A 17,246-nucleotide genomic window follows, 5' to 3' on the forward strand; every position below is an offset into this window, starting at 1 on the left:
TTTAGATCTTATATTTTGGTTTTGAGCACTTCTTTAGCTCAAACTTAAGACTTCTTTGTAACCTCTTATTATTTTTAATACATTTATGAGGTTCGCCTCTTTGCCTAAAATATATATATAATTAATTATCTTATTGTTTTTTATTAAGGTAAACAAGTTTTACAGGGACCCAAATATAATTAATTTATTATCTTATTGTTTTTTATTAAGGTAAACAAGTTTTACAGAGACCCAAAACCCAAAAGTTTTACAACAAACCGGAGAATAAGCATCAAAGCATAGAACCAACAGCAAAAGCTAAACCATCTTGGGCCAAGCCTGCAAAATAGCCTAAAACACAAAATAGACTAAAACCAGAATAAATAGAAACCTATTGATAAGAATGCAACAGATTTGTATTATTTTGAATAACTTTCCTGTTGATAGTCTCCAACTCATCCATGATAAATCTGGAGTTGCCTTTCTCTTTGTCTTACTCCTGGTACGGATACATGGACCTGTCGTAGTATGGGAACAAGAAATCTAACCACCTGCACCCTGCACTTTCTTTTTCTACTTGGAATCTGAAGGAGTCACACTGGCAATGGGATCAACCTTGTAATCTGCAATCATATTATTGACCCTCATCAAACCTTCAGAACTATTATTCACAGCGGCCTTGCTAATCTCTACCAGATTTTTCAAACTTCCTTTAATTTCTTCCAAGCTAACCTCTAGATTACATATTCTTCTTTCATGATTCGATTTCATCTTGTCCACATCCTCACTAAATTTTTGGGTCAACTGGAGGATTTTCTCTATATTACTGGGTCCAGGGTTGTCTGTAGTATCCACAATACCCTTTATACCCTCTTTTAACACTTCAATCTCCATGCCCATCTTCCAGAGATAATCCAACTTACTACTAGCCACAAAGGAAATGCATTTATCCAAATCTAAGTCAATGACAACCCTCCCCTATTTCCCAAGATCAATGTTTAAGGGGATTTCAATTTCAATCAGGATTTCACTATCTTTATTGCCCCCTCCCCCCCTTTCTAGATTTGGGCTTCTTAGATTTGGGAGAAACAAAATCAGCAGACTTGGTGCCCAAATTTTTTATATTTGCTAGCGGCCTACCTAGGGTGCTTGTTGCGCCTACTACTACCTATCCCAGGGGTTATATTCTGAATGGGACCCTCACCAGTAGGTGGACAATACTCAAGGTCATCAAACAAGTCTTGATCCTACCAATCCTTGGCAAGCCCACTATCTTCCCCTTCCAAATTCTTGTCAGAAACCACCTGAACCTCCGAGTTGGAAGAAGAAACATGTGTTTCAACACAGGGGACAGCTTGACTTCATGGGCTTTCGCATAATCCATAATAAGATAAATAAGGCCCTCACGAAGGACCGGATTATCCATATTCTCCGCATGTTTCTCTAGAACATGCCTTAAGGAAGATAGCAAATAAAACGGAATGGAAATTTTTCTATCATGCCTGAAGTGATTCAAAATGACAAAGTGGTAGGAAAGATGCTCGCATACTGGCCATCAAGAGTGATGTATCTCATGATAACCTCCGCCACATCAGCCCAAGGCATCTGAAGATCCTTCCAATTGTAGCAACCATCAGCCATCTTCTGGACCCTATTCCTCTCCTTTTGCTTGTCGAAGAAAGTGGAGATAGCTTCTTCAGCATATTTCCATTCTCTATAAAACTTCCTTCCCTCTGTCTGCATACCAGTAATTTCAGTGATAAAATCTTCATCAATCCTAAACTCAACACCATAGACCTATAGGATACCATTATCCTAGCCTCTCACAAAATCTTCAATGGCACTCGGCGAATTCCCCTTCAACCTTTCCATATACGGCACCAAGCCCCTGTCCGAAATCTCATTCAAAACCTCAGTATTCCTTTTCCAGTTCTCAAAAGAGGTAGGTTCCATCCTATTCTTGTTGTCCCCCATGAAATGCACAATTTTGAAAGTGCAAAAGAACACACCGAGAATCCACAACAACAAACCTAACCAGAAACAAGTGAAGCCTCTAGAATAGCTAGAATTGGGAGACGTGAAAAACTTCCACCAAGAGATATTATCCCAATGGTGTTCTGTCATTGTGAATTGGTAATGAGTGGTCGATTAATTCGGCGTCCTTTCTAGTCAGCTCGCATAGGTTTCTCGAGAAACTTTCCATTTCCGTCCACCATTTAACCTCGACATAATCCACCCCAAGATTTGCCATATAATCAGCGAGGGCATTTCCTTCCCAATACGTGTGAGAAGCTTTAAAATCATCCAGATTGGCAATCATAAGATGACAATCTATGATCAAATGCTTGATTGTCCAACTTGGCTCCTGGTGTCTATTAATGCATTTGATTATATTCATTGAATCACAATGTAGCCAAACACGGTTGATCCCTTCTCTAACTACCATTTGAAAACCAATGTAAGCTGCGTAATCCTTGGAGTAGTGGTTTGTCTGGGTGCCCAATGGGAGTGCCACCGCAGAGACAAGCTTACCATTGTGATGATCCCTAGCAACTCCCCCACAACCAATTGGCCCAAGGTTACCCTTAGCCGCCCCATCAACATTAATTTTAATCCATCCGCTAGGCAGGGCGATCCAAATAACATTACTTCTAGGTTGTCTTATCTTGGCAGTCGGAATAGAGATATCCCAATTTAAGTTCATCTACTGATGATTTCTAAATCTTGTTGAAAGATGTCAATCTGAGGGTCTCCTTTGCGACTAGGACAGGGGGATAATTTTTTTTCCTTAATATTATTTTGAGTTCTATGAGCCACAAATAGGTGAAGATTCCATGTCCCTTAAGATCCTATTATTTCTTTCCTTCCACAGACCCCAAGCAATGTGAGGCATCATGCAGCTCCATAGCACCCTAAGAGAGGGATTCACCGAGGGGCAAACCCACTGGAACCAGTAATCCCTAATGTTACTCGGCCTTATTGTTATATTATTTTATATTATTATATTTATATCTTTATATTATTTTATTTTTATTATTATATTATTACACCATTTGACATTTGGATGTTTTGGGAGTAAAAAACAGACTCTTGTACTGATTTTTTTTAATTAAAATTGTGTGAAGATCCGAGCATATGATGTTATTCCCACTTAACCTATGATGAATAACCGGCTATAATTTTATTTTCAAACTAAATGAATGAAACTTAGTGTCCACATTTTGTTTACTTCTACTCTCAATATTAAAGATTTGAAATGGGATGTTCTCATACAAGTTTCTATGCCAAATGTCAGGATCTTATACCAGCTCAACTATTTCTCTGATTACTTCCACCATACATAACTCTCAAAGGTATCTCTAATTAGTAAGTTCAAAAAAATCCCTTCATAACTATTCCCCACAGGTATCTCTAATCAGTGAACTAAGTAAAATACCATTGACAAAATCTATATCTTTGATCGGTGAAGCACAGCTAATCGCTCCAGAAGAGAGATAATGGGACATGGAAAGCAGAAAAACTGCTGGAGGAAGAGGAGAAAGACTATAGATTATTCTGTCACAACAAAATATCTGCAGAAATGGTTTTTAAAGACCTAAAACAATACATTTTTCTTCTTATGATAGGATCAATTACCATTCATCTCACACACGACAACTTACTATATATAATCCATCGTGTATCCATTATATTGCTTATAATAGTTACAGGAAGCAAGACAAAGAGATAATCGGCCTCATGTGGCAGAGAGCAAACCAAAGTGATATTTGGCTGCATATGGCAAAAATCACAAAAGCACATAAAATAGCCTTCCTGATGAAAGCTTGAAAATAGCCTTCCTATTAACTGTTGGGGAAAAGTGCAACAAGTGGACAATAAACCTGATGACCTGCTCCAGTATCTGAAAAATCAAACCATAACAGAATCCCATGAAGAACTTTATCTGTCACTAAAGAAAACCCACCCAATTCCATTGTCAACGTGAATCCCAGCTTTTGATTAGTCTGGTTAAAAACCAGAATATTGGGTGCCACCGTTACATCTATTTCTGGACCAATATATGCCCTGTACACACCATTCCCCCCTCCTCTAAAATTGGTAACAACTCTCTTAAAACGCCTCACTTGCTTTATCCCTGGTTTCGTCCGATAGAAATTTGCAGCAAAAGTTGGAAGGTTGAGGTCATAGCGAGAACCCTTGGCATTTTTACAAGCAGGGCCTGTTGTTCTCTTAGTCAAGCAGAGATAATTCATGTAATCCTCGTAGCCCATGTCATAGACAAGTCCTGGATTGGATGCCAATTGGGAGTTGATGTGACGGCAGCCAACTTCAAGAGGGGTCAGTTTCGATGTTGACATGTTTGCAAAAGTGATGAGATGGCCCGTGTTGTCTACCTTGTTTGCCGTTGTCATCATAGCCGACTTTATGACTGCAGGGCTCCAATCTGGATGCACTGCCTAAAGAAGCGCCGCCATACCTGCCACGTGTGCAGCGGCTGCTGATGTGGCAGAATCTATCTGTATGCATGCACGACGTCGTGGGTGCCTATTAGGGCGAGAGGCCATGATATTGACACCAGGGCCCAACAAGTCAGGTTTCATGATCTCTGGGAACATGGGGCCAGGACCCACTGATGAAAATGTTGCTAGCATGGGTGCTGGAGTGTAGCCAAGCTCTGTTATTTTGAATTGCAAGCTGGCAACTGGAGCATCTGCAAGGCCGTAGTAGTTCAGTACGACATATGACTGGTGTCTAGTTACAAACACAACTGACATTGTGTAGATTTCGGAGGGCAAGTCTACTGCATCATCGTAGACAACAATGGCAATCACTGCTCCAGTAGTCCTGGCCACATGCACACGTGTAGACACATTGACATCACTGCTATCGTCACAAAAGAGAATGTTGCCCGTTACATATTTGGGGATCAAGCTATTCTCTTGACAATTGTACCCGTAAACCATTGTCAAGTTTGGAGTGGAGAACTTGTTGGTATACAAGGATGTGCCCTTAACAACCACACCATCGCCCAATTTGATCCTGACAATAAAAATGAGTTTCACAGCTAAACAACTAGATGCATTGACTTAAAACAACTCTAAATCTTTAAGGATAGACATTCCTTACATGGCTTGAAAGGATCTGTCGATGGTGCTGGCCCCCACTGTGAGCATCCATGGAGCCTCATTTCTAACTGTGCCAACATCAGGACCATTGTCACTTGCGCCTGCAACCACAAGCACTCCATTTTGTGTTGCTTTCAAGGAGGCCAATACAATAGGATCTTTTGTGTATTCGATAGTGGGTTTCTCTGATGGTAAGGAGATTGAGATGATATCCACTCCATCTACTATGGCTTGCTCCATAGCACTCATAATATCACTATTTGTAAAGATAAGGTCGGTGATAGAGCTAGAGTCATACCATGCAACCTTGTATATTGCTAGACGTGCATGTGGTGCTATTCCCTTGGCAACACCAGATGCAAGGCCGAAAAAGTTGGCATCGGGGATACCCTGGCCTGCTATGATGGAGGCTAAGTATGTCCCCTGGCCATCGGTATCTCGTGTTGAGTTGAAATCCACCTTTGAATTAATCGTATAACCTATCATAATCGATACTTAGAGCTCGATAATTAAAAAATAGAAAACATATTTTTGTTGATAATATGATAGTTATAAAAGAATCAAAATTATACAGAAAACATTACCATTAAGATATTGAAGAGAACATCTTGAACATTATTTTGAAATATGCATGATATGAGAACATCTTGAACATTATTTTGAAATATGCATGATTGAGCAATAGGAGAAAAGAAGTAAACATTCAATAATTTGTTTGTTAATTTTGCAATGGATTTGCTCACCAAATTAACAAACTCATCGATTGTTTTGATCTCTTTCAAAAGAGAAAAAGTTCATTGTTTCTAACATTACATAGCACAACTAAATCCCTTTTTCAACAAGGTTCTCTAATAAACTTTATTAGTGATGGATTGAATCACAAAATCAGCAAACTCACAATTTTTTTAAATCATCCCCCAAAAAAATGTCATTTCTAACATTACCTAGCGCAAGGAAACCCTTGTTGAAATAGCGAGCTCCAATAAGTTTCCTGTTACAAAGCTTGACATTAAAATATTCACCTGGTTCACAAGTGCCCTTTCACTTGACAGGAACTGGACCCATTCCATCCCCAACAAAACTTGGGTTCTCTTGCCAAATACCAGAGTCAACAATGCCAACGACAACGCCGTTGACGTCACCAAACTCCGACTGTGGCCACAACCCCTCCTTTTCAGAGAGCCCCAAGAATTGATATGATCGAGTGGTTTGAAGCCTCCTCCCATAACGAGTCTTGCCCTTGGAAGGCGGAACCCATTCCCATCGTTTCTTAAACCCTTTCAGTTTCGTATGGACCATCCTTCTATTGCCCCTATCCTCGTGGCAATCCACGTAGCCAGGAAGTGCTTTCACCGCCTCCAACTCCGCCGACGTCAGCATTGCGCTGAAGCCATGCATAGCGATGTCATACGTGTACACCAACTTTCTCTCCACCTCACCTTGTTGTTCCATGTCCACTGTGGATAACATGACCGATTTGTACCAATCATCATGGGTGAGAAATGTGGTGGGCATTTGGGATTTGTCCATGTGGACTATGTAGAGTTTCTCTGCATCCTCAGTGCCTGCACAGACTGCCATTATCATGGCAGCTGATATAATGCATGCACTAATAATCTCACTCGTACCCATTTTTTCTTCACAGCAAAAGCAGTTCACGGGTATTCATATGTAACTAGACAACTTTCGGCTCTACTAAATCCATGTCTTGCTTTCTCTTAGAGCTCTGTTTTCACGCAATGCGATAACTTTTGATTTCGATCATTTGATGTAATGGATTTATTTCGATCGACTTAAAAGATATTTTTTCCGCGGAGAAACTAAGAAATCTGTTTATCGGGGTCGACTTGAAGGATATTTTGTTTGTCAGGATCGATTTGAACGAGATTTTGTTTATCGGGATCGAGTTGAAAGATATTTTTGCGACATAGGTGGATGTGAGGTGGAAACAAGGTCTGGAATTTGATCCTTTTTCCAAATTTAGATGCATATTACAATGTTAAAAGTTAATAGATAGTATAGTGTGATTGTCATACAGCACAAATTTATTATATTATTTTAATTTATAAAAAATATATATCATTTTGTGAAGTTTATTATTTTTTTGATCGATAAGGGGCTGAAGTTCTAAGCGTTTTTTTATTGGAGCTATGAACCAGTGAGGCCACGTTTTTTAGGAACCTCATCCTCAGAGTTGTTTGGCATTAACACCCTTATATCTCCTTTTGCCATCCTTCACTCCCTATCTCTCCTCCTTTATCTCGCTGTTGTGCTCCATGTTGCTTTGTTTTGCTCCAACTTGCATCCACAAGGTTCGATCGAACGAAAGTCGAACGTGAATCACAGCATTAACGCTACTTGCGACTTAACCATTGCACTACAGAGTCAACCCCATTTTGTAAAGTTTATTATTAAACATATATTAATTTAGAATATTTTGTAAGAGATATAATTGTATTTAATTTTAAAAATATTATAAAGAAGATTACTTTATAAAAATTAATGCAAATTTAGAGACTTCTTGTGAATTGAAGTAGTAAATTTGATTATTTTTTGTATTTATTAGGGGAAGGGTATCAATAGTCGTTATAGCTTACTTTGTGCACTCTAAGCTCCTAAATGATACATCGGATTCTGATGATATTTTTTGTGTTCTCTTTTTATGTGACTTAAGAGCTTATAGCTATTGTTTCAGCTTCTAGGTAATTCTGACAAAAACCTGATGACTCGTTATGCGCATACAAAAGTTAAGAAGTGTCTTTTAGAGGTGACATCCATTACTTATTCTGTATTTTACCATTCATTATGACCACTAAAAAATATTTTTTTAAAATTCCTACTCATATATGCTTTAACTCCCAATCATATCTTTAAAATGTAATTTGACAACATACTTATTAATATCAAAAAATTACATTTAAATTTTACAAGTTTATGTTTGTGTTATTAGAGGGTTTGAGTAGCCACTACCTGCATTGGTATAAAATTGTGTGTGTTTAAATGCCTTTTAAAAATCATTGGCATCTATGGAGGGGATTATTTTCATGCTTCTTCTATTCCCACCATCATTTTCCATCATGCTTCGTTCTCACCCTGTTGCTTCTCCATCGTGTGATGCTTCTTTTGGATCCTCTACAAGATTTCAATTTAATATGTTGAGCCACCATTTCTCCTTTTATTTTGTAAATACTCGTGAATCTAGTTTGCTCCACTAATCCTATCTTTTTTCATATCATTATGCAAACTATCTAATGTTTGATAACCATGATCTTGTTGACTTTATGCAGTGATATCACAAAGAATGTATAATATAGAATCCTTAATATTTCAATTTTTATTCTAAAACCTGTGTTTATATTCATAAAATTGTATGAGTAGGGGAATATTTCACACACTTTTTTATCGATTTCATAATTTCCCATTGAGCACATTGCTCTTAGTTGGTTGGTCTCTCCATCATGTCACATGCTTGTTAGATATTCTCCCTAGTTTCAAGTAACATCAAGCAATCTTTTGTCCTTTTCTTTTGTGTACAATGGTACTCATGTATCTATTTTACCCAAGTAATCATATATTTTTTGCATAAATTTGCAAACCATCTAGGGTTTTATAACTATTACCATATTGACTTTACATGATGATATAGTGCACACGCGCTCGCTCACACACACACACACACACACACACACACACACACACACACACACACACACACACACACACACACACACACACACACACACACACACACACACACACACACACACACACACACACAAATATATATATATATGATTTGGTTAATATGTTTGTATATATTTTTGGCATATGCTATATGTTACATTTCAATCAACCATAATAATCTATTATTGGCATACACATTTATGCTTTTATAAACGAGTATAATTAGTTATACTTTTAATTTTTTCATACTTATTCATTAACAATGGTACACAGATTATACTTATTTGCTTCACATGCAGGTTCAATGAAAATAATGAGGTCAAAAGGAATATAGATCATCTACAAGACACACAATTAGAGTGACTCGTGGAATGCGGCTCACTTCTCCATATTCTAGTGAGGAATATATATGAAAATCCCCAACTAACTAGATGTTCCCAAATATGAAATGTGGCATGTGCAAGAATGGATCTGAGATATGTACCTCACTTGATCTCCAAAAGTAGAGAGTGGATCATAGTTTTAGCTTACACCATTACAGTGGAAAGTAGTATCACTGGTTTCTACTTGTTTAAATAAAAAGTGCATATGAGAAAAAATATTTCTAATTGCAATTCAAGGGTATGCATGGCATCCCAAGAATAAACCTATATGACAAAAGAGTTAATTGTCAACTAGATGGAAAGTTTTACTAAATCAATCCATTGTGGGGTTTCACCCACAAAAGGAGCTCTTCTTATCTTTGATGGTCATGGCATCCATATTACCTTCAAAACAATAGAAGAAGCAAGGTGCATAAGCATTGTATTGTTCACACACCCTGTGCATACCAACCACAAGTTGTGGCCCCTAATTGTTAGTATTTCTCTTCATTTAAAATTTATTTTAAATAACAAAGAATTGTGTGGAAATCTTGTTTCCCTTTGTACTTGTCCTTGATGACAAAAAGGACATAATTTTGACAATGAAATTGACATCATGATGATTTTAGTCATATGCAGATTTGGTTTCTTGGTTACTGGTGCTTTGATTATGTGCAGAGGTCTTTCATTTACAGGTGGTTATGATGACATAGTGGTATAGGTATATGAGTTTCACTACATGATTGACATTACATTGTTTTTCTGATGGCTCATATTTTATATGGCATGCTTGGTATACTTGATAGTGGCATGCTTGGTATGCTTGAAAGTGGTTTTTGCTCTCATTCTTGTGGCTATATGTGATTGATGGTGATCATATTTTTGTTTAAATGGCATAAGCACATATGGTGCTCATTACATAACAGTGGCTTTGATCAAAGTGGTTTATAGCACTTAGAGTGCTCATTACATGGCATTCATAGGTAAGGCACATGGTGCTCTTTGCAAGGTAAAAATTGGTTATATTTATTGCACACCATGGTGCATGGGAATAATACTATCATATGGCATACATGTGTGTGTGTGTGTGTGTGTGTGTGTGTGTGTGTGTGTGTGTGTGTGTGTGTGTGTGTGCTATATCGACATTCTTCTTTTGTCACTTTTTTTTTAATAAGCATTAAAGTATGTTATCGGGCTACTATATTCTAGTGCTATCACTTAGCATATTTGTAAATGTCATTGGTGTTCATATTTTACTAAGCACAATTAAGTGCTTGTCAACATACATAGTTTAATATTTATAGTGCTAACCACAACACTGTCGACATATTGTTTAGTGTGTATCACACTCATGGCACTTATCTTATAAAGCGTTTGGCATTCAATGTACACAGTCAGCATTGGGTGACATGGCATACACATAGCCTTTTTTTTAGCAATGACATGGCAGTTTATGCATTGTATTGAACAGATTTCAAATTTTTTGAAATCTAATTTGGGGATCAAACATATTGGAAATAAGGGAAAGAAACAAAAGGAAATTTGTTAGTTTCTTTCAAACCCCAACACATACCGTCACCATGAAGAATTTTTTGATTGTTATAGAGCAAAAACTTGTCGGAATACTGTTGTGGGTTTTTGGTATGATGATTAACAAGCAAATTGCAGACTTGAATGGTGGTTTTGAGGCCGATATTATGGGGATTTATTGCAGATTTTCAGCGTCAATTTCTCAGGTTTTTACCTTCAAACAACAGGTAATATTGAATTATTTTATTTCAAGTATGTTCTTGAAATCTTGAAGGGTAAAAAGGTAAAATGGAAAAGAGGGTCTAAAGTTTTTCAAACGAAATTCTAAAATGAATATTTGGTCTTTCAAAAAGAGGTTTCTCTTCTTTCTCGAAATGAAATTCTTTATTCCACCTGAAATAGCTATTATAGATTTAGTTTCAAAACAAGAAAGGATGATTTCACTTTCGAAATACAATTATTTTGTTTCAGATTCATAACAGAAAGAAGATATAAGAGTTTATTTGTTTTTTTTAAAGTTGCATTATTGTTTCTATTTTTGTGCAACTACATTCAATTATGGCAAAAACCCTAGCCTAGGGTTGGGAACCCTATACGAGGGTTACCTCAGAAGAATTAATGACTATTATTTATTCATGAACTTTTGGCAAAATATAGTTAGACAATACAGTGATTAAACAGAGCACTGTGAGAAGGAAATTAACAGAGGCATTGTGAAAGTGTTTTTGATAGAAACACCATTGAAAGAGAGTTTGTTTTACTTTGATACTATACAGAATATTGTGAGATTGTATTCTCTGATTGTCATATAGATATTTGAAATATTATATTGAATATCACTTGTAATTGGAATCATTGCACACATTTTTATCATATCAAACTCATTCAATCACTTACAATTTTGTAGTTGCACAGATATAGTGCAATTATAAGGTTTCCGATGTTTGTAACTTGAGATGTTTTGACATTGTATGAGATGTAGGGGTCGGTGCTCCTTGAAGTTGATACTTCTAAATTAACTGTACAGAGTTGGTGCTCTTTGAGTCAATGAGAAAGGAATTTTACCGAGTGCTTTTTCTACCCCGAGAGGGTTTTCCACTCATAAAAATCATGGTGCTATGTGTTTGTTACATCTCTTAATGTGTTCCATTAGTTGATGCTCTGATATTTTAGTTTTTTTGTCTTTTCATGCGTTCTGCTATCCTTGAGTTCATCTTTTTGTTACAAGTTGTTATCTCTGCAAAACACATTGTAAATTTGTTGAAAAGGCAAAGTCATTTCTATTTGAAAGCATTAAAAATATTATTCATCTTGATAATTGAATGATCACACATATATGCTTCGATAACAATTTGTTAGTTAAGTGGTTAAATCATTGGTTCAAACTCTTGCCCTGCGAATTCACTATCACTTATCAGTTTCAAATTTATTAAACAAAGTTGTCAAAGTTCAAGAATTATTTTAAATTGTTTTCTGAGTCAAAATTCATTCACTCTGATTCACCCTTCCCCCCCCTCTCAGAGTGACTTCACTTCCAACACATCTAACCAACCCCAAATTGAAATTGGAAGGAAATATTTAGCAACACTTACTAGCAATGCATTCACATAGACATTGAATCCATGTAATATTATAAGTGGCATTTAAAGTACAATAATTTGGTCATTAAATTATAGTACACTTGATAAGGATATGAGGCCAAGTGATGCCTTCATAGTTGAATAGGTAGTTAACACTTTTTAAGAAGAGAGTGGTGCCATGATAGTTGAAGGTGATGCATAATTTATTATAATTGAAACTTTCTTGTGAATACTTGGCAATATAATGAGGATCAGATAGATGAATTCTTCCAAACATGCAATGCAGATAATTCCCACATTGTAATGAACAACTTACAAGGACAATGCACATAATATATTGATATTGAATTATAGGACACTAAAATTTGTTTTGTTCAAATTATCTGCAATGAGGCTACAAAAAATGAAGAAGGTCTAAGTTTTCCTACACAAACAAGCTACCCAAAGTGGTTGAAAGACAAAACTTTATACATTGGGGTGTAGATGAATTTTGGTAAAGTGGATTTTAGTATTTCCATACCATCCCCAACACAATGATCCAGCAAAGGTCATTCACTACTTTACAAATGCATCAAATTGAGCTATAGAGGGTGCGACAAAATGTGAAGATGAAAACGAGATTAGTGAATAAGATCACTAACTTTACGTCTCGTATGCAAGATGATCGGTAGTAAACAAGAATCTCAATCAATAATTTTCTAAGGATTCAAATGCAAAGGGTGCAACAAACATCATAGAGAGGTTAGAATGGGTTGCTTCCTCTAAGTAGGCAGTCATAGACTTTAACATCAGATGGATAGATCGATGTGCTTATTGAACATAAGAAATAAAAAATAAAAAATGAATAATTGTAAGAAAGGAGGTAGTAGATGACAGAGAGGCAAGTATAATGAGAAGAAAACTAGACGAAGAAGTAATCGATAAGATTGGAGAAACAATCAATAAAACCAATGGTAAAGGAGAAATGTAGGCTATAATAAGAGGGGAGACCTAATGAGAGTAGATCTGAAGATATTGTTCTATGATCTTATATATATATATATATATATATATATATATATATCATCAAGTTGGTACAACATTATTTCACTGCCTTTGATCAACATAATTTGAAAAGGACTAGTGTTATATATATCACTATTCATTTGTGTAGTCCTTTTCAAATTAAATTGATAAGGCAATGAAATAATGATGTACGAATCTGAAGATGCATGGATATTTGAGGAATATGTAAAGGAGGCATTCCAACATTCCGTAGTATGTAGAGCATATCAATTGAAAATTGGGAGGGAATGCATTGTGTTGTCTCATAGTGAAAACAATATTGGTTTTTCCCTCTTATAAAATTATTCAAATATGAAAAAAGGAATGCATTCATTTAGTTATTTAGTTTAAAATTTTGAATATAGGTGGAGATGATTTGGTCACTTAAATTTCTAGATGTCATTTATGTCTAAATTCTACAATGACACATGACTCAATTATACATTATACTTGGTTTTATATTTATTTGGGAAGTCCTGCACCATTTATTGTTTATACGGGTACCTATTGTTTTAAATTTCTAGATGTCATTTATGTCCGAATTCTACAATGGCACATGACTCAATTATACATTATACTTGGTTTTATATTTGTTTGGGAAGTCTTGCACCATTTATTGTTTTTGTAGGTACCTATAGTAAATGAAGTTAATATATCTAGATGTGACAGGAAGTATGAGAGAATGTGCAATTGACAACCCATAAAGTTGATAGGAGCTTCTCATTATGGAAAATTAGGAACCATTAACTATGCATATAAATGTGTAAATATAATATGTTTTAATTTTTGCACCTTATGCAATTGGGTGGTTCTTTGTAAACATATTTTTTTAAATGTGAAAGTGAGTATTTTGGCATTGTAACTTGTCTTATATTATAATTAAAATTATATATGTAGTTTATTACATCCATTGGTCAAATAAACATTGACTTCTGAACATGTAGTGGTACATTTGTAAAAATTATTAGCTTGTTAACATTTATTGGTGATTTAAATTTTTCAGGTGGCTAAAATACAAAATTTATTTGGGGGGTTAGATGAGTAAGGAGTGTGGTTATTGGAATATGGGCTATAACTAGGCCCTTTCCCCTATATGTTAGTTACATTAGTAGATGGAACATGTAAGATAAATAGATTAATATAATTTTAGATTCAAATATAAAATAATTGATATTGGTTGTTAAGAGTTTAATAAACATTATATACGTTTTCTTATAGTCATCTAGGTAAATTTTGGTCTATGATTATAATCATAGTATTTGTAATTTATAATTTATTTTTAAATTATCAATTATAATTTATAGTTTAAATGTATAGTTATTACTAATTATTTATACATTACAAATTATATATTATAATTTGTCAATTGTTATTTGAAGTTAATTTTCCTAAATTAGTATAATAATGATCATAAAAAATATATATTAATTTCATTAAATAAAATGCATTTGATGTACAATTGAAAGATACAAAATAATTATGATATTTATAATTAAAAAAAAAATTATAGAATTTTTTAATATGTGAAAGTTTTCATACATATTTTTTTATTATATTTAATTAATGTTATATTATATAATTCTAAACCTTAATTTGATTATTAGTGTAAGACTAACTCTTACCCTAAATGAAATCTAATTGTAACCCTAACTATAATTGAATCCTAACCTCATTCTAACCCTAATTGAATACAAGTTCTCTATAACAACAAGGAGTGTACAAACATGAGTCTCAATTGTTTTATAATGGCTTTTTCAAAAATCCACTCACTAATATTTAAATATAAATCAAATTTCATGTGATTTATTATCATATGATAAATCCCTATGTCTAATTATAATAAGACGTATGAATGTGTTACATCCTCTAAAAATAAGAAACTCGTTTAAAAGACAAATTGGACCTTTGTGACATTAATGACTAACAACAAAGAAGACTTTCAAGTATTATAGCTTAATTTCTCGATAAGGATTCCTTGAAGAATTTGAAAGTTGACTTGATTTTCTTTCTCTTATCCATCATTCTTTATTCATGAATTCAATTTTTCCTTGCCTATTCTTTTTAGATCATTTTCAATTTACTTTTTATATATAGGTCTTGCTTACTAATATCTATTAAATGGATAGAATCTTAACAACTTTAATTTCAACAATTGAAATAAATCAAAGATGCCCCCATCTACCAATGAATCCCTTCTAAATATTTATATTTATAATATTTTTTAGATTTAAAATTGATCTTCTCATATTAAAAACATTATTATCTAAAAATAATCAAATAATCAATGTAATCAATACAATAACCTTATTCATTAATAAAAGCATTCTTGTGAATCCTTTCATATAAATATTCAAATGCAAGAATTTTAGATCTATATTTTAGTTATGCATTTTCAAGTGGTTTGCAAACAATTAATGAAATCATATGTTTTATTTCAAAAGCACTCTATAGTTTTCATCCCCATGCTATTATCCAAGGGAATAAAGAAATCTGAGCAGGTATTTTATGTATAGAAGAAGGGCTTATCAATTTAAGGTATTTCTAGCTGACTATTTTTACATGGAATAACCAAAGGAGTGGCTTTACCAACATCGCAGAAAGACTGGACCATAGGAGTGGTGATAAATTCACATGGAATAACCATAGGAGTAAGACTTGACCATTTCCTTATCTCAAAGGAACCTCCTTTCAACCAACCTCACAAATTAAATTGATCCCAATTTTAGATCACTTTCCGGTGGAACCTCAAATTTGTGAAGACTCTCCCTTCTCCAAATATTAGTTCCATTTTGAAAAAATGTGGTTTAGGATGCAAGACTTGATTAATCTCTTAAAAGGGGGGTAGATTGAATTTAACATCTTCTCAGGCACCAAGATGTTCATTTTCAACAAACGATTACACTTCATCAAAGGAAAGTTGAAGCACTGGAACAAGACTTCATTCCACAATATTTTTTAAGAAAAATAAAGAATTGAAACAAAAATGGAAAATTCAAGAGAATTGGTCATCTGCAATGGTATGACGCACTCAGAATACACAAAATGAAAAGAGTGATAGGAAGAAGAACGAGTTTAAAGAGTGCATAAATTAAAAGGAATTCAAACACAACGATAAAAAAGAAAAATACACAGTTTATCGTGGTTCGTAAATTTGCCTACATCCACACTCAAAGCAAGGGAATCACTTTATTAAGAGTACAAAATTGTTTTACATTTACAACAGCTATAATTTTCACCAAAGAATCATCATCTAAAATGGTATGCAAGAAGCTCTATAAGAGAGCCACGAAAGGGAAGTGGAAAAGCCAAGAGTTGTGTCGGTAACCGTTGGACTTCACTTCCAACAATCTCCCACTTGAAGGCCAACAAACTGCTGCAACAAAGAGAGTCCCCCACTCAATCCTGTTGTCATGTGTTGGAAAGGCCGAGAGAAGCTCAGCAAAACTCAAACTTCTCTTGTGTAACAACTTTGGTGAGCACATCAGTAGGGTTCTCCTCAGTGTCAATTTTGTCTACATGGAAGTTCCCTTCTTCAACCATGTGATGAACATAATGGCTACGAACATCAATGTGTTTAGACCGAGGTTGAGATGCATGATGCTTAGTCATAAAAATGGCACTGCAGTTATCACAAAACAAAGAAAAATCTTATTGCTTCAAACCCAATTCGTTGAATAAGAGTTGTAACCATACCATCTCCTTGGCTCCCTCAGAAAGAGCGATATACTCAGCCTCTGCAGATGATTGAGCAACTGTATGTTGCAATTTTGAACCCTAACTGATCGTTGTCCCTACAAATGTGAAGGCATAACCTGAAGTAGACTTTCGTTTGTCTAAATCCCGACCAAAATCAAAATCAAAAAAACCTTGCAAGTGTGTTTTTCCCTTCCCAAAACATAAACAAAAATCTGAAGTACATTTAAGATATCGAAGAATATACT

General features: G+C 34.9%; 1 protein-coding gene across 1 annotated transcript; it reads right to left on the minus strand.

Moving 5' to 3' along the window:
* Positions 1–4,436: 4,436 nt before the first annotated feature.
* On the minus strand, positions 4,437–5,591 carry LOC131040312 (subtilisin-like protease SBT1.6). Its single transcript, XM_057973203.2, has 2 exons — positions 5,107–5,591; positions 4,437–5,019 (listed from the first exon to the last, which is right to left on the minus strand). The coding sequence occupies exons 1-2, from the start codon at positions 5,589–5,591 to the stop codon at positions 4,437–4,439; spliced, it is 1,068 nt and encodes a 355-aa protein (XP_057829186.2).
* Positions 5,592–17,246: the final 11,655 nt, after the last annotated feature.

Source organism: Cryptomeria japonica, chromosome 4, assembly GCF_030272615.1.
Source record: "Cryptomeria japonica chromosome 4, Sugi_1.0, whole genome shotgun sequence".
Classification (NCBI taxonomy): domain Eukaryota; kingdom Viridiplantae; phylum Streptophyta; class Pinopsida; order Cupressales; family Cupressaceae; genus Cryptomeria; species Cryptomeria japonica.